Genomic DNA, 25528 nt, shown 5'->3' on the forward strand with positions numbered 1-25528 from the left:
TATTATATATAATACACACATATTTTATCTTCTATCTTACACTTTAGGGTTGGGGGCCTGAAGTGGCTGGGGCGGGGACACTGCTGAGGTCATCCGTCCCTTTCCCCAATGACCCAGGCTCAAAACTTTCCGGCTGGGCATTTCGGGGGTCCCCTGTTCCCCTCGGATGGAGGAAAGGGTGCCCGCCGCCTGCAGCCCCGCGGGGAGGGGGCGAGATGCGCCGGGCCCAGCTCTCCGGGGGAACCGCCGGCCCTGCCGGCACAGGCCTCGCCCCCAGCCCCCAGCTGGCGCGCGCCGCGTGGGCTGCGCTGGGCGGGACCGGCGGGCGGGCGAGGCGAGGCGCACAGTGGGCTGGGAGGCTCCGCTCCGCGCCGGCGCGATCTGGCCCGGGTTTCCGCGCCCGCCCAGCGCCCCGGCCTCCCCGCCCCCCGCGCCGCCGCTGCTGCCGCCGCCGCCGCCGGAGGCCGCTCGGAGCCGCGCGAACATGGCCGAAGTCGGCGAGGACAGCGGCGCCCGCGCCCTGCTCGCGCTGCGCTCGGCGCCCTGCAGCCCCGTGCTGTGCGCCGCAGCCGCCGCCGCCGCCTTCCCCGCGGCCGCACCCCCGCCGGCCCCCGCGCAGCCCCAGCTCCCGCCCGGGCCGCCGCCGCCGCCGCCGCCTCCGCTGCCTCCGGGCGCGATCGCGGGCGCGGGCTCCTCCGGGGGCTCCTCCGGGGTATCCGGGGACTCCGGGGGCGCGGGCGCGGCGCCGGCCCTGGTGGCCGCGGCGGCCGCCTCGGTGCGGCAGAGCCCGGGGCCGGCGCTGGCGCGGCTGGAGGGCCGCGAGTTCGAGTTCCTCATGCGCCAACCCAGCGTCACCATCGGCCGCAACTCGTCGCAGGGCTCGGTGGACTTGAGCATGGGCCTGTCCAGCTTCATCTCGCGGCGCCACCTGCAGCTCAGCTTCCAGGAGCCGCACTTCTACCTGCGCTGCCTCGGCAAGAACGGCGTCTTCGTGGACGGGGCCTTCCAGAGGCGCGGCGCGCCCGCCCTGCAGCTGCCCAAGCAGTGAGTGCCCCCCGCGACCCCCGCCGCCCGCACCCGGGGCTCACCCACGACCTCGATCTCTGAGGCCCGGGCCTGGGGATCCCCCTCCAGCTTCCTCGGCCTCGACCCCCACCCCCGACCCACCCCCGGTAACCCCCGAGCGGCCTGGACTCCGGGGTCAACCCCGACCCCCGCCTCCTGGGTCCCTAGGGTCACCCCGTCCCCGATTCTGGAGGCTCCGGCCTGAGGATCTCCTCCACTTTCCGGGGCCTGGATACCCCGTCGCTCCCGACTCCCACCGGCCTGGACTCTGGGGTCAACCCCGACCCACACCTTGCGGTTCCTGGGGTCACCCCTGACCTCATCTCCCACCGGCCTGGGCTCCTGGAGCCACCCATACCCCAAGCCGATCTAGCTGGGCCTCTTAGACCCCTGACCCAGATCCCTGCTGCCCCCCAACTCCCATCGACCTGGACTCCGAGGTCATTCTGAACTCCCACTGGCCTGGATCCCTGGGGTCATCTACGTCCCCACCCCGCCTAAACACGCAAGGTCAACCGCGACCCCACTTCCTAGGCCACCCCGGAGTCACCCCTGACCACTAACCCCACAAGCCTGGGCTCGCAGGGCCACTCCCACCCCAGCTCCACCCAGCTGGGTTACTGAGGTCACCGTGACCCCAGTCCCTGCTGCCTGGGCCTAGGGATCACCCTCAACCCTTCCAGGTCACCCTGGACCCCCACCAGCTTGGACTCCAGGGTCACCCCAGCCTGACCTGGTTCTCAGGACCACCCCGGACCCCCACCAGCCAGGGCCTCAAGTCACCCCAGTGCCTGATCCCTGCCGTCCTGGACCCCAGTGGCCACCCCTGACGCTGTCTGGTCTGGACCCTTGGGCCACCCCCACCCCATCCAGTCTGGGTCCTGGGGGACCCCAACACACCCACCGAGGACAGTGGGAGGGTGTTGCTCCGGGAAGTGCGAGGTCCCTAGGAGTGTGGGCTGTGCTGAAGGAGCAGAGGCCTGGCGGGGAGGGGCGAGGACAGGAAGCCCGTGCCTCAGTTTACCTCCCCAACGAGTGCTCCTTGGATGGAGTATCGGGACCCCAAGGGTGAATTAGATTCCCCTGGGCTCGAGGTCGTCAGGGCAGAGAGACCTAGCTGGGCCTGGACGGCTGCCCAGGCCTGTCGGTGCCTTTTCGTAGCATCCCGTGGTCACCTCCCGCCCATTCCGGTTCCCTCCTTTCCAGCTCCACCGCCCTCCGCACCCTCTGCTCTGCCCCGGACCTCAAGGTCTGTTGATCAGGAGAAAGCCTGTTTAATTACTCATTTCCTCTGGAGCCACTTTCTTTTTCTATTTAGTGATTGCCTCTAACTCATCACCAGTGTTTATATTTCTTCAATGTGGTTCTTGTTCAGGGTTGTCTGTCTAATTACTCCCTTTTATAAACGCCGTGCGTCTGGGGAATTTTTGCTGGGGTAATTCCCAGGGCCCAAAGTTTGTGTCTGTAAACTTCTCCCCTTTTTTAGAGTCTTGGCATGTTTGGTTACAAATATCGCATTGAATAATTTAAAATGCAACATCAACAATGACTCACTCCCTCTTGGGGCGTGAGAGGGGAAGTATACCTTATTCTAACCGTGCTGAAAGGTGTGCATTTTGGTAAAGTCAGAACTCAGGAGATAACAAAGTTGTTCTTTGCCTCAGTTATTAGTGTGTTCTCTCTCTTCCATAACCAATACACTCTCTGTTTGGGGCCATTAAATGCATTTCCAGGCCACTCTCCCCTCCAGTAAGAAAATGACAGGTAGGCTCCCCAGGCCCCCCTTAGAGGCCTGCTTTACAGACGCACCTTTATATAACTCAGGTTCACTAAGTACTTCCATTAAACAGTCTTGTTTTCAGGTTTCCTGCCCCGGCCGTGGAAACAGGTACACTCCCGAGTCAGACCCAGCTTTAGTGAATCTTGAAGGAGGCTTTCACGGTATTTTTTTTTTCTCCTAACTCAAGCAGAAAAAATTTCGACCTCAAATCGTCTACGAATAGGCCAGTAGCAAGCCTGTTATTTATGAGATGTTATCAGTGTATACAGTCCTTGCACATTTATGCTCCAGGGAGCTCGTGTTCTCAGTGGGTGCATTACCAGGCATCGTGGTGGAGCTGTCAGGCTACACAGATGCCCGCCGGCTGACTTGGTGCATTAGATGTGCGTGAAGTGCTCGGTCCACTGTGCGTCTGTTTTTATTTGACTTCACCTGCACATATGAGCAATATCTATGTAGGCAGCAATGTAAAATTTACAAGAACAAAGCAAATGTGCAGAAGGAAAAACATTTAAGTGGATGTCCATGTCCACCCTCCTAGAAAAGAGCTATTTGCTTTTTTTTTTTTTTTTTTTTTTTTGTCATGGAGTCTCGTTCTGTTGCCCAGACCGGAGTGCAGTGGCTCACGGCAAACTCCACCTCCCGAGTTCAAGCGATTCTCCTGCCTCAGCCTCCTGAGTAGCTGGGACTACAGGCGCATAACACCACACCTGGCTAATTCTTTGTATTTTTAGTAGAAATGGAGTTTCACCGTGTTAGCCAAGATGGTATCGATCTCCTGACCTCGTGATCTGCCTGCCTCAGCTTCCCAAAGTGCTGGGATTACAGGCGTGAGCCACTGCGCCCGGCCTCACTTTTTCTTTTTCTTTTTTTTTTTTTAATTTTAGAAAACTTACACCTAAGCAGTCACATATGTAGAACAGGCTGTCATAAACTTTTTTGGTTAGGTAAAGATTCCTAAGCCTGGCCGGGCTTAAGCCTGGACTACAGGCTCACGCCTGTAATCCCAGCACTTTGGGAGGCCAAGGTGGGTGGATCACTTGAGTTCAGGGGTTCAAGACCACCCTGGCCAATGCGGCAAAACCTCGTCTCTACTAAAAATACAAAAATTAGCCGGACGTGGTGGGTCGCGCCTGTAGTCCCAGCTACTTGGGAGGCTGAGACAGAAGAATCGCTTGAACCCGGGAGGCGGAGGTTGCAGTGAGCTGAGATCACGCCACTGCACTCCAGCCTGGGCAACAGAGCAAGACTCCATCTCAATAAAAAACAAAACAAAACAAAACAAAACAAAAAACGATTCTTAAGCCTATTATGTTGAAAGTCATCAAGAAATTTTAAGGATTTCAGCGCAAAGAAGTTAGATGCATAAGTTTTTGTCACCCTGAATGGGAAATTCATAGCCAAATGTCAGGAATTACTGTCTGTTTTCTCTCCGGGTTTGGTACCTGGTATTGCCACTGCCACTGGAAATTGTGAATTTCTTTACTGTAAACTACAAATTCTCTTGCTGTGTTGGAATGTGATTGCCTTGGACGTGCTTGGATTTGGTGGGAGGTCTGTTGTATTGGTGCCCACACCATCTTCCAAAGCTGTGTCGTCTGGGGCCACCCTCTTCACCTTGGGACAGGTACATGCCACACACACTTCCAGTAGAGCTCCCACTCAGGAAGGATGCCAGAATTCAACCCCTATTTGTTACTGGAAGTATATAATTCCAAATCTTCAGTATTTTTAATTATTGGCGGGGAAAAAAAAATGACTTGTGACCCAGCTTAGAGCTGATCTTGCTCCACTGGGTGTCTGACGCTACGCGTGGTGGGTAAGCTTTTCACCAGAGCTCCCAGGCACAGGGGGAGTGTGCGTGGATTCTGATTCAGGTTTGCTTGGTGTTGACTTGGAGGAACTGCCTGGATCTCCGTCATAGCGTTTCTTCTAGACCATAAGCTCCCTGTGGCTGGGGCCGAGAATTTATGATCTTTCACCAGAGACCTAGTGCAGGCACTGGCTCCTATTAGGTACGCAGCAACTGAGTTCTGTTTGTTGAGTGAACAAATTAATGACTAAATGAATTTGCGGCTTCCGTAGGAGAAAAACAGCGTCATCGATTTAGCCTGGTGTCCTAAAAGGGGACCATGAGCCTGTCATGGGGGGAATTCAGACAGCCTTCTTCGGTTACGGGGAAGAGGAGGGGGTGAGGTGTGTGTGTGCACATGTGTGTGTGCTGTCATTCTTGATGCCACTTAATTTTTTTTCTTTTCTTTTTTTTTTTTTTTGAGACGGAGTCTCGCTCTGTCACCCAGGCTGGAGTGCAGTGGCGCGAACTTGGCCTCTGCAAGCTCTGCCTCCCAGGTTCACGCGATTCTCCTGCCTCAGCCTCCCTAGTAGCTGGGACTACAGGCGCCCACCACCACGCCCGGGTAATTTTTTGTAGTTTTAGTAGAGACGGGGTTTCGCCGTGTTAGCCAGGATGGTCTCGATCTCCTGAACTTGTGATCCACCTGCCTTGGCCTTCCAAAGTACTGGGATTACAGGCGTGAGCCACCGCACCCGGCCTTTTTTTCCTTTTTATATAGTTAATGTGTCCAACTGAATTCTTGGTTTGTTTGTTTTTGTTTTTGTTTTTGTTTTTTTGCGACAGAGTCTCACTCTGTCGCCGGGGCTGGAGTGCAGGGGTGTGATCTCAGCTTACTGAAACCTCCGCCTCCCAGGTTCAAGCGATTCTTCTGCCTCAGCCACCCGAGTAGCTGGGATTATAGGCGCATGTCACCATGCCCGGCTAATTTTTGTATTTTTAGTAGAGACAGGGTTTCACCACGTTGGCCAGGCTGGTCTGGAACTCTTGACCTCAGGTGATCCACCCGCCTTGACCTCTCAAAAGTGCTAGGATGACAGGCATGAGCCACCGCACCCGGCCCCAACTGAATTCTTGATGCCACTTAATTTTGAATTTCAGTTACCCAATTCAAAATTCAAAAAATTTGTTTTCCTCATGAACCTGAGACCCTGTGCATATCCCATACTGGCTCTTCCCTCTTTCTCTAAAGCCTTTTCGCCCAGTATTTTTATAGTAAATGTGGATGGCTTGAATAATTACAATGAGAACAAGACTTCTATTTGTGGTAACTTTGAGTGGTAAGATTCATATGGTTGTCTTTTTTTCTTTATACTTTTCTGTGTTTTCCATGTTTTCTGAAGTGAATGTGGTTACTTTTTTAAATTATTTTTTAATTTTGTAGAGACAGAGTCTCACCATGTTGCCCAGGTTAGTCTGGAACTCCTGGCCTCAAACGATCCTCCCACATTGGCCTCCTGGTGTTGGGATTACAGGCGTGAGCCACCATGCCCAGCTGCTTTTTTAAAAACATACTTTTTATCATGGACAATTTCAAACATAGACATAGAGTAACAAGCTTCCACATGGCTGTGGCCGGCTTCAGCAGCTATCATCTTGTGGCCAGGCTTGTTTTATCTCCACCCCCATTCACCTTTCCCCCTCGCCCCAGTTATTTAGAAGCAAATCACAGATGTCATCTTACTTTGTCTATAAATATTTCAACCAAAATTTCTAGAAGATAAGAATTCTTTAAAAAAAAAAAAAACCACAGTGTCATTATCACACCTAAAAAATGAATAATCATTTCTTACTGTCCTCAGATAATCAGTGTGTAGGTTTCTCTTACCATCAGCATGGTTGTTTTTTCTTTTCTTTTCTTTTTTTTTTTTTTTTTTTTTTTTTTTGAGATGGAGTCTCGCTCTGTCGCCCAGGCTGGAGTGCAGCGGCACTATCTTGGCTCACTACAACCTCCCAGGTTCAAGCGATTCCCCTGCCTCAGCCTCAGTAGCTGGGATTACAGGTGCTCGCCACCACACCCGGCTAATTTTTGTGTTTTTAGTAGAGATGGGGTTTCACCATGTTGGCCAGGCTGGTCTCGAAGTCCTGTCTCCAGTGATCCGCCCGCCTCAGCCTCTCAAAGTGTTGAGATTACAGCCCCATGCCTGGCACCCTCCGCTTTTTTCTCATGGGGTCATTTGTCCTGTGTAGTTCCCCACACCTGCCTTTACAGATTGGATTCTGCCAGCATCCATTGACTATGTCCCTCCCCCTTGTCATTCCTGTAAACTCGTTACTAGACCCGGGAATTCCATTAGACTCAAGTGTTTTGCTTTGCTTTTTTGCCAGAACTGCCTTCTAGGTGGTGGTGCACGCAGAGGTGAAAATGTCTGGGTGTCCCCCCCAATTTGTAACTTCAGCAGCTTTTGGTGGTCATTGCCTGGATCCTTTAATTTGTTCTCACCTGTACTTTTTTTTTTTTTGAGATGGAGTTTCACTCTTGTCACTCAGGTTGGAGTGCAGTGGCACCATCTTGGCTCATTGCAACCCCCGCCTCCCAGGTTCAAGCAATTCTCCTGCCTCAGCCTCCCGAGTAGCTGGGATTACAGGCATCTACCACCACGCCTGGCTAATTTTTGTATTTTTAGTAGAGAGGGTGTTTCACCGTGTTGCCCAGGCCATTCTTGAACTCCTGACCTCAGGTGATCCGCCCACCTCAGCCTCCCAGAGTGCCAGGATTGCAGATGTGAGCCACTGCACCCGGCCACCTGTACTTTTTTGTAGTTCATTTTGGCTGCCAGCGTTGGATACGTGGCTGGGTTGCCATGCTCCACCTGCTGAGAGGCGTATTGTGAGTGGCAGGTGTTATGGATCACAGCCTCTGCATATGTGCCAGCAGAAAAAGTAATTGTAACCACCAAAGCATTTTACTACATAAATGTTTTAGCCCTATAAAAACATCCGGAGATCCTTTTGTCGTTCATGAGCATGACAATTGGGTGTTTTCACGCAGCGTGTGAGATGTGCCACCCTGGAACCTTGTTACGACGTCGCACATTACCTGTCTGACCTGAAAAATAATTAATAAATAAAACATACGGAAGCCAGTTTCTCATGGCTATTTCCAACTGGTCACTTGAAGAATATGGAATTAGTTATACAATTAGTTATACATTGTATAACCATCATAAAATTAGTTACAGATTGACATGACATTATCTTGAAATTAATGGGAAAAGTGCCCCAGACCTGGGGAAGTCGAACGCCCCACTACGTGGCATCAAGGACGGTCACGGCATTCCTCTTCTCCTGGGGTTTTCCCACCCTTGTCACTGCCCTCACCCAGTCCCCTTAGGTGACCCAGCGCCTCGGTGGGTCATGCTTGGCTGGTGCAGGAGTGGGCGTATGTGCTGAGCTGGGCTTTGCACTTGGGACAAGAAAGGGTGTCGGATCAGTCTCTTTCCAGCGGGTAGACGTGAAAACTCAGGTGGTGCTGTCTCGCTTCTCCCCGTGAAGGATCAGCCTGCAGTGCCAAAGGCGAAGGGAAGAGCTGTGATTAGGGAGGGTTGGTCTCTTAGTGAAGGAAGCTACAGAGGAGACAAAGATGGGCATCAGGCCCGACTCCTGAGACCTGGTGGCCCCAGGACTGGAGAGGAGCAGATCCAGGTGCAGGATATGCTGAAGGAAGGAACGTTCCCGTTGGGTGATGGTTTTGAGCCGGAGCCGGGGAGAACAATCACTGCTGCAGAGGTTGGAGGGGGAGCCGCTTCGCAGAACGGGGTGAAGCTTTAGTTTCAGTCCGGTTGGATCTTGATAGCCAAGAAATGAAATGCGGCATCTCCAAATAAAGGCTTTATTCTTGGTGTTTTGCTAGTTGGCAGTTATTGTGTATCACATATATTTGTTCCAAGTTAGACTGTCAACTTGTTAAAAGTTACTTTAAAAAGCTCTGTGGGCAAGTAGCAAGTACATTGGGTCGATGTTAAAAATATGAGCCACTTTCTAGTATTTGGTGTACGCTGAATTTTTTGGGCTTGCCGCCCATTTAAGAAAACTTACATAGAATTTTAAAAGTCAGTCTATGAGGAGGGTGTTGTCATGTAGTATTATTGAACTGAATTTAGAATATTTGCATGAAAGCCTTTGTCACACTGATGGAGAAATAGGGTTTGTGGGTGCTAAAAGTGTAGGATGTAGCGGTGTTCATATTTAGTACTTTTGAAAAAGACGCAGCTATGTTTAAAATTATGTGCTGAAATGAGACTAAAGCATTTGATTTGGAGATAGAGTAATTTACGATTTGCTGTTTTTGCATCTTGTGAATGTCAGAGGATAAACTTGCTAAATTAATGACAACTCAAATTGCAGCAATGCCTCATTTCCATAATTACCCTACATTTAAAGCATTTCATATTAAAATGAGAGGATTATATAAAATGCTTTTAGTTTGATTTCCTGGAAATAGGCCCCTGCATCGTGACTTGTTGGGCGATCTTGTACTTAATTTTCATTGCGACTATTACTTTTCACGAGTTTCTAGTTTCCTGGTAAAATGTTGCTGGGTAATTAAAAAGGATAAAAAACAGAATGTGCGTGTGAGTGTAGTTGGTGAATTTATAAAGCGAAACCAAGAAGGCGTGCGGCGTGCTGCCAGGAATCGGAGGAACCAGAGTTCAAGAACTCGCCTCACCTGACCCATTTCTACAGTGTTGACGATGTATGTTTTCCTCGGATGCTGTGAAGATGAGTTTGGGCATGTTTTGCTTTACTTAAACATAACAGTTCCATCATTAAATCATGAACTGCTTGCAAAGCGTAGCTTTTCTCTCCTAAGAATACTTTTCAGGAAGTAGACAAACTCATCAGTAGACATACAGAGAGCCTCCCTCTGTCTCCCAGGCTGGAGTGGCAGTGGTGCGATCTCTGCTCACTGCAGCCTCCGCCTCCTGGGTTCAAGTGATTCTCTTGCCCCAGCCTCCCGAGTAGCTGGGGTTACAGGTGCCTGCCACCATGCCCAGCTAATTTTTGTATTTTTAGTGGAGACGGGATTTTACTACGTTGGCCAGGCTGGTCTTGAACTCTTGACCTCAAATGATCCACCCACCTCGGCCTCCCAAAGTGCTGGGATTATAGGCGTGAGCCACCACGCCCGGCCCAGGCTGTTATACATGATTTGATTAAGAAGAATCTCGTCTGCACTCAGTACTGCATTTAACCTTGCTGGGAAAGGGGTGAACTGTCTTCCATCTGTTTCCTCAGAGGACGCTGAGCTCTGATCATGTTGCCGCTCTGCCCAGAAACCTCAGTGGCTCCCGTGTACCCAGGGGGAGAGGCCCTGCCCCTCAGCAGAGACCCTGGTATTATGAAGCTGCTCCCCTAACCTGTTCCCCTAAGTGTCAAAGGGCATGGTTCTCTTTGGGCAGAATGGCTGCTGGACATTCTCTGCTTATACCAGCAATTCCCAGATTTGTTTTAGTCTCAGGGCCCTTTTATACTCTTATACTCCTACATATTACTGGGGACCCCAAAGAGCTTTGGTTTATATGGGCTATGTCTGTTGATGCTGACCGTATTAGAAATTAAAATATACATATTTATTTATCTATTCAAAAATAGTAATAATAACTCTATTTCAAAAATATTTTTATGAAAAAAAATTATATAGCCCCCCCCACCCCAAGAAAAGAATAAGAGGTTTTTTGGTAGAACTGTAATGTCTGGCTTAATAGAAGACAGCTGGAATCCATGGCTGCTTCCGCTTTTAGTCGGCTGTGATGCGTGTTTAGGCTGAAGTACATGGAGAAAAGCCAGCCTCCTGCAGATACGTAGTTGGAAAAGGGAGTATTTTTGTAGCCTTTTCAGATATTGTGGATGTTCCTTGATACCTCACTAAAACCTGACAAGGGGTAGTTTCTTTTTTTGTTGTTTTGTTTTGAGACGGAGTTTTGCTCTGTTGCCCAGGCTGGAGGGCAGTGGCACAATCTCAGCTCACTGCAACATCCGCCTCCTGGGTTCAAGCAGTTCTCCTGCCTCAGCCTCCCGAGTAGCTGGGATAAACAGGCATGTGCCACCACGCCCAGCTAATTTTGTATTTTTAGTAGAGACAGGGTTTCATCATGTAAGCCAGCTGGTCTAGAACTCCTGACCTCAGGTGATCCACCTGCCTCAGCCTCCCAAAGTGCTGGGATTACAGGCGTGAGCCACCGCGCCCGGTTGGGTAGTTTCTTTTTATTTATTTATTTTTTTGAGACAGCGTCTTGCTCTGTCGCCCAAGCTAGAGTGCAGTGGTGCAATCATAACTCACTGCAGCCTTGACCTCCTGGGCTCAAGCAGTCCTCCTGCCTCAGCCTCCCAAGTAGCTGGGACCACAGGTGAGCACCACCAGACCAGCTAATTTCTTTTATTTATTTATTTATTTTTGGTTGAGACGGGGTCTTGCCGCGTTTCCCTGACTGGTCTCAAACTCCTGGCCTTAAGTCATCCTCTGCTATGATATCCGTAGATGTTTTATACTGTGTTACGTTAAAACCTATTGCTCTTTCATTTTGAATGAGTCTTTTGCCACCCCTGTGTGATTTTGTAACATCATACATTGGCCATTGGGAAGAATATTGATTGAGTTATGCAGATCTTCTAATGTTAATTATACAAAACAAAGTCTGTTTTATCCTGAGGTTCAGCTGATAGTTAATTAAACTTGATCCCTTCGAACCCAATAAACTCTGTTTTTAAAAACAGAAATCTTTTATAGGAGCAGGCTTTTTGTAGTCAGTTAATTTTTAAAGCTGTTTTAAAAGTTGAGTGACACGGCATATTTTAAATAGACTTTTTATAGAGCAGTTTTAGGTTCGCAGCAAAAGCATATTTTTATAGAAATAAAGTTACATAATTTAGTCATTGGCCTTGTTAGCATCTTGTGATATGACTTGGCTACATTTAGTATATTTTTTTAAATGTGCAGTAATTTTTTGATGATTTAGGGTGGCACAATTCATCCTGTTAGTTACTGCCATTATTTTCCCTGGGGGCCTCTGTCGCCCAAGCCGCTCTCTGATGGTGCCCCTGGCCTTTCAGCCATGGATGTGGGTGTCCCCTCCCCTGGAGAACAGCAGAGTGATGGGGGAGGTGGGACAGGGTTGGGGTGTCCCAGGTGAGTCCTGGAGTGAAGTCAGTAACAGAATTTGTCTTGGTTTTTTTTGTTTGTTTGATTGATTTTGAGACGGTCTTGTTCTGTCGCCCAGGCTGGCGTTGAACTCCTAGGCTCAAGTGATCCTCTAGCCTCTGCCTCTCAATGTGCTCAGGTGTGAGCCACCTCATCTGGCTGCAAATAATCTCTTTAAAAAAATAACAAAAGTGTTTTTTTTTGTAGAGACAAGGTGTTGTTGTCCAGGCTGGAGTACAGTGGCATGATCACAGCTCACTGTAACTTCTAATTCCTGGGCTCAAGCGATCCTCCTGCCTCAGCCTTCTGAGTAGCTGATACTACAGGTGCCTACCTCCATGCCTGGCTAATTTTCTTTTTATTATTTTTTATAGAGATCAGTGTCTCACTATGTTGCCCAGGCTGGTCTTGAACTCCTGGGCTCACATGATCCTCCCACCTGGGCTTCCCAAAATGTTGGGATTATAGGCCTGAGCCACGCGCCCAGCCAGAATGTGTTTGTATGGAGACATTGTTGTGTGGGATTTTTCATGAAACTTTTCTAGGTTTTTTTTGTTTTGTTTTGTTTTGTTTTTTACTTTGGAACATTTACATCAAAATAAGCAGACTTTCTGAAAAACTATGCCACTTTGGATAAACATAAAAATTCATTTTCTCCCTCCCCAGTCTGATAGGAACTCTTGGAGGAAATTTCTCTCTCTCTTTCCCTTCTCACTATAAATCACAGCAAATCAGCAGTACACAGAGAATAAAAGCAATCTTCTGCCTGTTGTGAAAAAGCTTTGCTTTTTGTGATTTGTATCACGAGGGTGAAAGGTCCTTACTGTTTTTCCAGACCTACAGTTGTGATAGAGGCTCCTCCCAGCCCCGCCCATAGACCCCAACAGTGCCCTGTCTCACAAATGGATTCTGGGTCTTGGTCTTTATTTTTGTTTTTGTTGGGGGCAGCATATGGAACCCAAAAATAATATCATAGCCTAGATTTGGAGCTTTGTGCCAGCCTTGTCTGTAGGATGACCCTTGTGGGTCTCACCTGGTGATTGGGAGTCCACAGGGGTCAGTTAGTAGCAGGGAGCTGCAGGGCGCCTGTCAGCAGAGACCATCTCATTCCCCAAACCCAGGAGCCAGAGGGACTGACGCCTGGATAAATGCACAAATCGCCCCAGGTGGGATTAATCGTCTGTAGAAAACCTTCCCAGAAATACACCCTCCCATCCTGTGACTTGGATACAGTTTACTGATGAAATTAGGGAACCTCCTGTGCCTTACCAAGAAGCTGTGGCTGGAACTTAGTCAATGAAAAATGATTTGTAAACTTAGTAACTCTTTGGAGCTGGCTTTGAAAGAATGTTTAAAATGATAGCTGATACTGCCAGACAACAGAACAGGCCGGTGTTAGCCATGAGGCTCCAGAAGAAGGAGAACTGCATAGTTTGTGTCCGCTACCTCTGCCCTTGGGATGGAGCCATTCTGTCTGCTTGGCCGTACAGCCCTGGCATTGGGAACAGTGATTCATCGCCGCTTGATGAAAACATCTTTCCCTTAAGAACATCCACCTCCCTCAGGTTGGAGTCCATGTTAACCAGGGAACACTTGCAGCCCTAATTTGGTTCCTAAGCTGCAAGAAGATTCTGCTAGAATATCCAGCTTCCTTTGCAATCCTCTTTTTCTCCGTAAATTGTGGTGTGGACAGATTTTACAGGCCTGCCTACCTTTGGATTGGCCAATCAGGGATGCCATGGCGAGTCTAGAACTTTCTGTGGTGGTAGAAATGTTTTATATCTGTGCTGTCCAACATGGCCGCCACTAGGCATGTGTGGCTGTTGAGTGTTTGAAATGTGGCTCAAGGCCGGGCGCGGTGGCTCGTGCCTGTAATCCTAGCACTTTGGGAGGCCAAGGTGAGAGGATCACCTGAGGTCAGGAGTTCGAGACCACCCTGGCCAACATGGCGAAACCCCATCTCTACTAAAAATACAAAAATTAGCTGGGCGTGGTGGCACGTACCTGTAGTCCCAGCTGCTCAAGAGGCTGGGGCAGGAGAATCACTTGAACCTGGGAGGTGGAGGTTGCAACGAGCCGAGATCGCGCCACTGTATTCCAGCTTGGGCAACAGAGCGAGACTCTGTCTCAAAAATAATAATGATAATAAAAATAAAATGAAATGTGGCTCCAGAACTGAATTTTTCATTTGGCTTTAGTTTTTTTTTTTTTTTTTGAGTCAGGGTCTCACTCTGTTGCCCATGCTAGAGTGCAGTGGTGCAATCATGGCTCACTGCAGCCTCTAGCTCCCAGGGCTCAGATGATCCTCCCACCTTCTCAGCCTCCTGGGCAGCTGGGACTACAGGTGTGTGCCACTACACCCTGCTAATTTTTATATTTTTTATAGAGACGAGGTTTTACCATGTTGTCCAGGCTGGTCTTGAACTCCTGGGTTCAAGCAGTCCACCCACCACAGCCTCCTAAAGTGCTGAGATGATATGCGTGAGCCACTGCGTCTGGCCCTGGCATTAGTTTTTAAGTTAAATTGAAGTGGCCATACACGCTGCTGCTTGGCAGTGCCCTTGAAGAGTTAGAGGTCTGTGAGTTCCCTGGTGACTGTTCATGGCCACTGCCTCAGTTTACCCCATTGACCTCAGTGGTACAAGTATGATTTTCTGCAGTTGGCTTTGAGGTGGAAATGATCGGGAAGGTCTGGTCAAGGCTATGGGACTTTGCAGACCTGCTGAAGTTGTCTGTGGTCACAAGGTGTCCTAAGGCAGAGAGCCTGCCCACCAGACCCGTGTTAAAGTGTCTTTATGAAATGTCTTGTGGCATGGCATGGTGGCTCCCACCTGTAATCCCAGCACTTTGGGAGGCTGAGGCGGGTGGATCACCTGAGTCAGGAGTTCAAGACCAACGTGACTAACATGGTGAAACCCTGCCTCTACTAAAAATACAAAAATTAGCCAGGCGTGGTGGCTCATGCCTGTAATCCCAGCACTTTGGGAGGCCAAGGTGGGAGGATCACATGAGGTCGGGAGTTCGAGACCAGCCTGACCAGCATGGAGAAACCCGTCTCTACTAAAAATACAAAATTAGCTGGGCATGGTGGCGCATGCCTGTAATCCCAGCTACTTGGGAGGCTGAGGCAAGAGAATCGCTTGAATCCAGGAGGCAGAGATTGCAGTGAGCCGAGATGGCACCATTGCACTCCAGTCTGGGCAACAAGAGCGAAACTCCGTCTCAAAAACAAAAACAAAAACAAAACTCACAAAAATTAGCTGGGTGTGGTGGCGTGCACCTGCAATCTCAGCTACTTAGGAGCCTGAGGCAGGAGAATCTCTTGAACCCAGGAGGTGGAGGCTGTAGTGAGCTAAGGATGCACCACTGCACTCCAGCCTGGGTGACAGAGCAAGACTCTGTCTCAAAAAAAAAAAAAGTCTTGTGCTGAGTCTGACACCTGACATACGTTAGGAGGGGAGGCTTCCATTTGTCCCTGTCTTAAACCTACTTCTTGAAGCGAAAGCAAAGAAGCAAATCATCTGAGAGGAGATTCCGATGGATAATAAAGAAGAGGGACAAGCTTGCTGATGTAGGGGGAAATAAATCGTTGAGGCCCTATCTAGCTTGGATTTACTGTGTGTATTGGCTGTGGGTGGATTACATATGAGCTCATAAATATTAATATTTTGCTCATGTCCTTGCAGATTTGTAAATTCCTTGATAAGCAGTTGTGTGTGCGTGACATGTGTCTGTCGTCTACCCGTCACAGGGTTGTACCAGGTAGCCTTTGCTTAATAAGCCCTTGGAGTACTCGTGCTTTGAGCTCATGGGACTTCCCCGGTGGTCATTAAGCATTGGTGTGAATACCGGGTATCTCCGTCTCCCAGAAGCTGCGAGTCCCTCGAGGGCAGGGGCTGGTTCCTTCAGGAGGCATTTCGTTCTCAATGCCTCGCCCAGTGCCAGTGAAGACACACTTCCAGGTGTCATCTGCTGTAACCTGCTAGCTCTCCTAACAGGTAAACCCCAAAACCTTGCCCGTGGAAAGTCCACAGTAGATGTTTCTGAATGGTGGGCAGAAAATGCCTCCTTCAGGCCAGGCGCGGCGGCTCCCGCCTGGAATCCCAGCACTTTGGGAGGCTGAGGTGGGTGGATCACTGGAGGTCGGGAGTTCGAGACCAGCCTGGCCAACATGGTGAAACCCTGTCTCTACTAAAATTACAGAAATTAGCCGGGCATGGTGGTGTGCGCCTGTAGTCCCAGCTACACGGGAGGCTGAGGCAGGAGAATCCCTTGAACCCAGGAGGCAGAGGTTGCAGTGAACCGAGATCATCTCGCCACCGCACTCCAGCCTGGGCGACAGTGCGAGACTCTGTCTCAATAAACAAAAAAAAGGAAATTCCTCCCTTAAGGTGCGATTCAGGGACCCAAGCTGCCACTGTCTGGAGTCCGGCGGCCTGGGCACGGCTGTGCCTGCTGCAGTGCTGTCTGCATCTGGAGGAAGAGAGGGAGGCTTAGGCGAGGCCAGGCTCAGAAGCAGCAGATCTCACTTCCACTCAAGCCAGTGACCAGAGCTCAGTCTCCGGCCACCCCAAGGGAAGGCAACGTGCTCAGGAAGAAGATGACAGTGGCCCGCTGAACAGGTAGCCGGTGTTCATGGCCAACTTTTCAGATCAAGGTAGCCAGCTGCAGCCTGTGGACCAGACCCTGCCAGCTGCCTGTGTTTGTAAATAAAGTTTTATTGGAATACACCATGCACATTTGTTAAGTGCTGTCTGTGGCTGCTGAGCTGAGCCGGAGACCATGTGGACCCCAGAGCCTGTGTTATTTTCTTCTGGCCATGCCCATTGGCCCTAGGCCACAGACTTCTACTCTTCCACATCAGTGCATTTCACCCTTCAGCAGCACCTTTTATTACCAATTTCTCTCCACATCGATCCGCCTGTGTTTCTTATCATGTTGAATCCTGGGTTTTGGGAATATGAACAGGATCTTTTTTTCTTATTATTTTCTAAAGGTTAGTGTTTACATACAGGAAAGGTAGGCTGTGTGTGTGTGTGTGTGTGTCTTTGGTATGAGTTTTATAGTAACTAATTTTTTTTTCTTTTTTTGTTTTGAGATGGAGTCTCGCTCTGTCATCCAGACTGGAGTGCGGTGGCACGATCTCAGCTCATTGTAACTCCACTTCCTGGGTTCAAGCGATTCTCTTGCCTCAGCCTCCCGAGTAGCTGGGATTACGAGGGTGTGCTATCATGCCCGGGTAATTTTTGTATTTTTAGTAGAGATGGGGTTTCACCATGTTGGCCAGGCTGGCCTTGAACTCCTGACCTCAAGTGATCCTCCTGCCTTGGCCTCCCAAAGTGCTACTTTGGGACTACAGTTGAGAGCCACTGAGCCCAGCCCTAATTTGTTATTAAAGTTTTACGTTTTGAAAAAGTTGCACGCCTCCAAAAATGTTGCAAGATGAGTCCAAATAACTCCTGCATGTCCTCTGTCCAGATTTGTTCATTTTTAGTGCTCTGCCATGTTTAGCATTTTCTCTATATATGTATGTTATCTGAGAGTGAGATTTTATATATGTATGTGTGTATATATATATCATGCCCTTTTTCTTATACCACAAGATGCACTTCTTAAGAATAAGGATTTTTTTTTTCTTCTCGCTTCATCATATGCAAGAATAAGGATATTTTATTCATGCCCACCCCAGGACACCCAAAAATGGGGTGGAGGATATTTTACATAATCACAGTCTGTTATTAAATTTAGGAACATTAACGATGATCCCATATGATCAGCTCGTGTGCAGTCCACGTACCTCTTTGTTATTGTTGTTTGAGATAGGGACTCCCTGTGTCACCCAGGCTGGAGTACAGTGGCACGATCATAGCTCACTGCAGCCTCGACCTCCCAGGCTCAAGTGATCCTCCCACCTCAGCCTCCTGAGTGGCTGGGACTACAGGCATGTGCCACCACACCCTGCTAATTTTTTTTGTGTTTCTAGAAATAGGGTTTCGCCGTGTTGCCCAGGCTGGTCTCAAACTCCTGAGCTTGGGTGATCCTCCCACCTTAGTCTTCCAAGTAACTGGAACTATAGGCCTGTGTTACCACACCCAGCTAACTTTTTATTTTTTATGGAGATGGGGTCTTGCTGTGTTGCCCAGGCTGGTCTCAAACTCCTAAGCTCAAACAATCCACCCACCTCGGCCTCCCAAAGTGCCGGTATTACAGGCGTGCACCACCATGCCCGGCCCACATACCATTTTTGCCATTTGTCCCAGTATCGCCCAGTGCAGGGCTTTGTCCCCAGCTCAGGCTCCAGCCCAGGATGGAGTTTGGTGTGCTGCTGTCCTGCGTTTTTAGTCATCTGAATCTGGGACAGTTCATCAGCCCTTCTTTGTCATTATTGACCTTAACATTTTTAAAAACAGGCCAGTTATGTTCTGGGCTGGCTCTCCACGTACATTTGTCCGATTTGACAAAATCCCAGCTTCACTCAGGTTGAGCATATTTGGCCGTGGGACTTGTGGGGTCCTTATCCACAGGGTTAGTTTTGTTTTTTTTTTTCGAGACAGTCTCACTCTGTCACCCAGGCTGGAGTGCAGTGACACGACTCGTGGAGTCCTTATCCACAGGGTTAGTTTTTTTTTTTTTTTGAGACAGTCTGACTGTGTCACCCAGGCTGGAGTGCAGTGACACGATCTCGGCTCACTGCAGCATCTGCCTCCCGGATCAAGCGATTGTCCTGCGTCAGCCTCCTGAGTAGCTGGGATTACAGGCACCTGCCACCATGCTGGCCTAATTTTTGTATTTTTAGTAGAGACAGGGTTTCACCATGTTGGCCAGGCTGGTCTCGAACTGACCTCAAGTGATCCACCCACCTCAGCCTTCCACGGTGCTGGGATTACAGGCATGAGCCACCACACCTGGCCTCACAGGGTTAGTTTTGATCACTTGGTTTAGGTGTTGTCTGGCTGGCTATTCCACCAAAGAGTTGCTGGTTTTTTTCTTTTGTAATTAAGTAATTTTTGAGATTCAGTACAAGTGTAAAATAGTAATTTTCTATCTAGTCACATTTACATTTCTGGTAACAGTTTTTTAATTCACGTGCTTGCGTTTCCTGGGTCATAATCCTCATGTGCGAATAATACTTCTCTTTGTTCCAGTATCTAAGATCTCATTTCTTTGTGTTGTCTGGTTGAATCAGTTAGGACCTCCAAATAACATTGACCAAGTACCATGATAATGGGCTCCTTCTTGTTTCTAGCTTGGAAAGAAACGCCTGTGAAGCATTTCAGAGTAAATATTGCTCTGGCTGCCTGAGAGCCATTTCCGTCAGGAGGCCTTCCCCGGTGCCTGGCTGAGCTTAGGTCCCACTGGTGTGCACTGCAGCACCCCACGGCACCCTGTGTGGCCTGTCGTTGTTTGTGGTTATATTTATCTGCGACATCCTGAGTTTTGTGGGGGCAGGACCACCACGTTTTTCTTGTTTATTGCATAACCTCAGTACATACCAATATGCTTGGCACATAGTTGGCACTTTGTAAATAATTGTTGGCAAAATGAATAAACAAATAGGAGAGATCTGAATGCAAAAATAACCTGGTGTAAGAAAGTGATCAGAAGTTCCATTAGCTTAGCTTCTAAAGGTCTGGCTTTTGCTGAGTGCCCTTGGGCAAGTGGATTGACCCCGAGCTCCTGTTTGCCCATCTGTAAAGTGGGCACACTTCCTTTCTCATAAGTAATTGTGAGAATTACTAGAGATACATTAGAAGTATTTACTGGGCCAGGTGTGGTGGCTCAGTGGGATTATGCCTGTAATCCCCTCCCAGCACTTTGGGAGGCCGAGGTGGGAGGATCGCTTGAAGCCAGGTGTTGAAGACCAGCCAGGGCAACATGGTGAAACCCCGTCTCTACAAAAATTACAAAAATTAGCCAGGCATGGTATCTTGCCCCTGTGGTACGAGCTACTCGGGAGGCTGAGGGGGAAGGATCCCTTGAGCCCTGGAAGGTCAAGGCTGCAGTGAGCTATAATCGCACCACTACACTGCAGCCTGGGCAACAGAGCAAGACCCTGTCTCAAAAAACAAACAAACAAACAAGTACTTACCTCAGTGCCTGGCACATAGACAGTGCTGATAGATAAACATCCTACATACATGTATCTGTGCTGCCGTCATCGCTGCTGTTACTGTCAAGGATGTATTATTCATCCTGTGATGTCAGAAGCGGAGTTTGTTGCAGGGCAGTGGGAAATGGCTGCAGTGCTTTGAGCTGCTCACGGTGGAGCAGACTGGCCCTCAGGTCTGCTGAGCTCCCTGCCCCAGCCTGTTCCAGCAGGGGTGGCCGCTCACCAGCAAGGCTGTCATTCCTAGACAGCATCTTGCACTGACTGGAGAACGGGCTTCCTATCTCCAAGCTCCCTGCAGCTCTGAAGGCTGCACGATCAGAGCTGAACAGTAGGGGTTTGTTTTCTTGTGTTTTTCTGAGCTGCTTATCTAGAGAATGGGATCTCAAAGGACGGGGGACTGGAAGAGACAAACTCAGGTTTTACCTTTACTTGGTTTGAGTAACGTTTGTCGGGTACAGAGACTGGCCAAAACTTAGGGAGGACACTGAGATAAGAAGGTTTGATCTCAAAACAGTCCTCAGTTTTAGCCACCGTGCCCAGCCAATTCATATGTATTTTAAAGTATTTTTTAAATGTGGAAAAGTACAAAGGATATGTAGCAAGTTACTATTGACCAGGCATGGTGGCTCACACTGGTAATCCCAACACTTTGGGAGATTGAGGTGGGAGGATCCCTTGAGCTCAGGAGTTCGGGACCAGTCTGGGCAACATAGCAAGATTCTGTCCCTGCAAAAAATAAAAAGTAAAAGGCCGGGCGCAGTGGCTCACGCTTGTAATCCCAGCACTTTGGGAGGTCGAGGCGGGCGGATCACGAGGTCAGGAGATCAAGATCATCCTGGCTAACACGGTGAAACCCCGTCTCTACTAAAAATACAAAAAATTAGCCTGGCGTGGTGGCGGGCGCCTGTAGTCCCAGCTACTCGGGAGGCTGAGGCAGGAGAATGGTGGGAACCCGGGAGGCGGAGTTTGCAGTGAGCCGAGATCGCGCCACTGCACTCCAGCCTGGGCGATAAGCGAGACTCTGTCTCACAAAAATAAAAATAAATAAATAAAAAGTAAAAAATTATCTGGGCATGGTGGTGCTTGCCTGTATTCGCAGCTACTTGGGAGGCCGAGGTGGGAAGATTGCCTGAGCCTGGGAGGTTGAGGCTGCAGTGAGCTGTGACTGTACCACTGCACTCCAGCCTGGGCAACAGAGCAAGACCCTGTCTCAAAAAAAAAACCCCAAAAAGCAACAACAACAAAACCAAATCGTATTTTGTACCCACTAAGAATCAGTGCTTTTTCACATTTTGTCACATTTTTTCAAGCCCTTTTTAAAGAGACACATGACAGATAAAATTGTCTGCCTTCCCCTCCCGTTTCTGTCCCTTCTCCAGAGGCAGCTCCTGGAGGAATTTAACCCTAGACCTCCTGCATATGTCACATATACATGTAGACATCTAAGAGGCATTTGTTGTTTGTGGTTATTTTTTTTTATTTATTTTATTTTTTTGAGATAGAGTCTCACTCTGTCGCCCAGGCTGGAGTGCAATGGCGCAATCTTGGCTCGCTGCAACCTCTACTTCCCAGGTTCAAGTGATTCTCCTGCCTCAGCCTCCCGAGTAGCTGGGATTACAGGCACGTGCCACCACGCCTGGCTAATTTTTTTGTATTTTTAGTAGAGATGGGGTTTCACCATGTTGGCCAGGCTGGTCTCAAACTCCTGACCTCAGATGATCCCACCGGCCTTGGCCTCCCAAAGTGCTGGGATTACAGGCGTGAGCCACCGCACCTGACCAGCATTCATTGTTTAGTTCGTGCGAGTTTTCAGGTTTGCGTTAGTGGTGTCGTGACATCTTCTTCATGATCCTATTTGTGTTTTCCACTTCTCTGGAAAGACCGCTTCATAGGTTGGTGCCATCAGACATGCGTAACCCTAGTGGGTGTAGCCCCTCATCCTGGACGGGGCCTTGACGGGGCCTCTGGCTTCCTCCCCTGCCTTCCTCTTCTCAGCTCTGACCAGAGGGGGTGGAAGCTTGTGTCCCTCTGGGGGACAGAGCCTGCCCGCCCTACCCAGCTCGGGTTCTGGGTTCCTGTGTCCCCGTCCCCAGGGCTGCGTGTCCTGCTCGTCCTCCTGAGCTCCTGGCCTGTGTCTCCTCCCGAAAGGCCGTCCTCAGCTCCCCCTGCCAGGTCCGGTTGGGGACCGAGACCCCTGGTTGCTTGCAGTGCTGGGTGAGAGCGCCTCTGTGTCGGGGGCTGGGCTGGGCTGGGCTGGGAAGACTGGCTCTCTCAGGGGATTCCAGGGCAGGCGGCTGGGAGGGCGTTTCTGAGGAAGCGCTGTTTTAGCCGAGGTCTAAGTTACAGGCAGGAGCTGGCAATGACGAGTCAGGGAGACAGACTTCCAGCCATTGGGCCTCTCAGCTCTGGGATGAGGGGAGGGAGGAGGAGGACCAGAGGGAGCAGAGCATTTAGGATGTGGAGTGGGTAGGGTGTGGTGACAGCCTGGCTCTCAGGGCAGGGGAGGACAACTCGCTGAAGTTAGTGGCCCCAAGCCATGCAGGGCTGGTGGCGTCCAGCACAGGGCAGGATCCTGGCGTCCTCGCCCCGTAAGGCTCCCCCAGGGTGGCCCGACCCTGCTGCGCAGGAGGGAAAGAGCCACAGAGAGTTAAAGGTGCCCAGGAGACTTGGGTACGTTTTGCTCATCTTAGGGTTGGGGACAGAACATCACTAAGAATTGTTTTTATATCTGGCAAAACTAAAAGCTTGAATATTAAAACCAAATGATCCCGGGGAGAGCTGCAGCGGGGGACTGGTGCGCCATGCAATTCACATAGCGCTGCTCGGGCGACCAGGAGGCCCTTCGGTGCTCAGGAGGCACTTTCAGAGCATCGTGACTAGATAAAAGTAGGTGAAAATGGACTCGCAGCCTGCCGAGAGCTTTAGAGAGACTCCCCTAACAATGATTTAATCTGGGGAAGGGAGAAAAGTAACATGTGGCAGTCACATTACATCACGACCATGAAGGCTAAATGCTCCCAGTCACTATAAATACAGAAAACCAAACCTGGCAGGAAAAAATGCGTGTATACGTACCTCTACGTGTGGAAAACTGGCTACCGCATGCTTAACAAAACTTGGGAATGAATTACTACTCATGGTGAGGCTTCCGATCAGTGTCTAACCCTGGTAGCGTCTGCCAGTAGCCACACCGAAAGGGTCTACCAAGGGTACACTATGGGCATTTTTCATTTAAAGGTGAAAGATTTTTAAAAATGCATTGCTAAGAAACATCCCTGGCCGGGCGTGGTGGCGCACACCTGTAATTCCAGCACTTTGGGAGGCTGAGGCAGGTGGATCACTTGAGGTCAGGAGTTTGAGACCAGCCTGGCCAATGTGGTAAAACCTCGTTTCTACTAAAAACACAAAAATTAGCTGGGCGTAGTGGCGCACGCCTGTAATCCCAGCTACTCGGGTGGCTGAGGCAGGAGAATCACTTGAACTCACAAGGTGGAGATTGTAGTGAGCTGAGATCACACCACGGCACTCCAGCCTGGGCAACAGAGTGAGACTCTGTCTCAAAAAAAAGAAAAGAAAAGAAAAGAAACATTCCTTTCATCAAACAAGAAATAAATATTTTTCAAAAATAAAAAAAATGCTCAAAGGATTACTGGGTACTTTGTGAATAAATGTTTTCCCTATTTTGGAATTGGATGAGCTAAGCTGGGATCCATGCAGCAGGAGGGATTGCCCTGTGTCCTAGGCAAGGCTGACATCAGTGACAGCAGCGTCAGGCTGTGCTCAGATCATGGGCCCATCTGTAGTTATACTTTTTAAATTTTTTTTCTTTTTTTGTTTTTCTAGAGACAGAACCTCACTGTGTTGCCCAGGCTGGTCTCAAACTCCTGGCCTCGAGTCGGCCTCCCAAACCAATCTATGTTTTATTCTTTTTTTTTTTTTTTGGAGACAAAGTCTGGCTCTGTCGCCCAGGCTGGAGTGCAGTGGCACGAACTCAGCTCACTGCAACCTCCACCTCACTGGTTCAAGTGATTCTCCTGCCTCAGCCTCCCGAGTAGCTGGGACTACAGGCACATGCCATCACGCCCGGCTAACTTTTGTATTTTTAGTAGAGACGGAGTTTCACCGTGTTGGCCAGGCTGGTCTCGAACTCCTGGGCTCAAGTGGTCCTCCCACCTTGGCCTCCCGCAGTGCTGGGATTACAGGCATGAGTGATCATGCCTGGCCTTAAGTGAGAATTCTTATGTGTCATTTCCTTCTGTCTTTCTCTCTCTCTCTCTCTCTCTCTCTCTCTCTCGTCGCCAGGCTGGAGTACACTGGCGCAATGTCTATTCACGGCAACCTCTGCTTCCCAGATTGAAGTAATTCTCCTGCCTCAGCCTCCCAAGCAGCTGGGACTATACAGGCTTGTGCCACCACACCTGGCTAATTTTTGTATTTTTAGTAGAGACGGGGTTTTACCACATTGGCCAGGATGGTCTCGATCTCCTGACCTCGTGACCTCCCCGCCTCAGCCTCTCAAAGTGGGATTACGTGTGTGAGCCACCGCCCTGGCCCTCACGTGTCATTTCTTTTTGTAGAAACCAATTTTAAAAGAAAGCCAATTTTAAGAGCTCAGCTTTTAGGTTATATATCTATATAAACTATATCATTTCAGACTTTCAAAATTTTATATATATATATGCAATCCATGCTTATAGAAAATTGAAAAATACAGAAATGTGAGCAAGAGAAAAGCCACATAGAACTCTCCACAAAGGTGACAGCGAACGTCATTTCAGCGCGTTTTCCTCCTGTTTCCTTTTAAAAAGATCTATAGCGGAGACTTGGCTGAAACCTTGTATTTGCATATTCACAACGGCTGGTGATCAGAATCACAACTGGTTAGGGGCTTAAATACTTAAAATAAAATACCTCTTTTCTGTGAATGATCTGTTTAAGTGGGTAAAGTGCTCTGCCACCCTAAGTTAGGAGTTTATATCTGTGACACTCCTTCCCTCCAGCTAAACAGCAAGGGGAGGCGGTTAGGGAAGTTCCAGGAATGCAGCCTCTGGCCCCAGAGTGGGGTGGGGCCGTGGACGCTGACAGTTGGGGGCCCAGCGGGGACAGTCCCAAGCAGCATGGCTGGGTGTCTGTGGTTCCCTCCTATCAAGAAGGAACCTCTCCATCCTTCTTCAACGTGGGCAGAATCCTGACACCCACCCCACCAGCTGGATGAGGTAATGCTGACAGTCACCAAAAAGCAAAATGTGATTTACAGTTCTGTCTAAATTGTTTTCGGAGTGCAGAAATGTAAAGGAGGTCTTCATCATCCTCGTGAAAGACACATCACAGGGTGAAACGTTCGAAAGCTATGTGAATGAGGCATGATTTCCTTTGTCAGTATCAGCCAGGTCATCGCTGACCCCGGAGTTTGGCTGACCTTCCTTGGCCGCCTGGATGCCGACCCCCGATGCCCTTGTAGCCTGGAACCGCTGGGTCGGCCTGTGCCTTCTCCCTCTCACCCCTCTGGGACTTCTGAGTTCCTTCTCCAAGGAGGGCTGTGCCCTAGACTTCCGGGCCACTTCCCTCTACCCTTCTCCA

At 49.6% G+C, this 25528-nt stretch overlaps 1 protein-coding gene and 1 non-coding gene across 2 annotated transcripts in view; both read left to right on the top strand.

Annotated features, from left to right (window-relative positions):
* Nucleotides 1–439: 439 nt before the first annotated feature.
* The window catches only part of FOXK1 (forkhead box K1), an 89282-nt gene continuing 64193 nt past the window's right edge, over nucleotides 440–25528 (top strand). The window contains exon 1 of the mRNA XM_054496047.2: nucleotides 440–1044. Coding sequence (XP_054352022.1) covers nucleotides 485–1044 — 560 coding nt within the window. The 5' untranslated portion in view covers nucleotides 440–484. The remainder of the gene's footprint in view (nucleotides 1045–25528) is intronic.
* On the top strand, nucleotides 7644–7747 carry LOC129041852 (small nucleolar RNA U13). Its single transcript, XR_008503981.1, has one exon. It is a non-coding gene; the product is annotated as a small nucleolar RNA U13 (small nucleolar RNA).

Source organism: Pongo pygmaeus, chromosome 6 (assembly GCF_028885625.2).
Source record: "Pongo pygmaeus isolate AG05252 chromosome 6, NHGRI_mPonPyg2-v2.0_pri, whole genome shotgun sequence".
In the NCBI taxonomy this organism is placed as follows: Eukaryota; Metazoa; Chordata; class Mammalia; order Primates; family Hominidae; genus Pongo; species Pongo pygmaeus.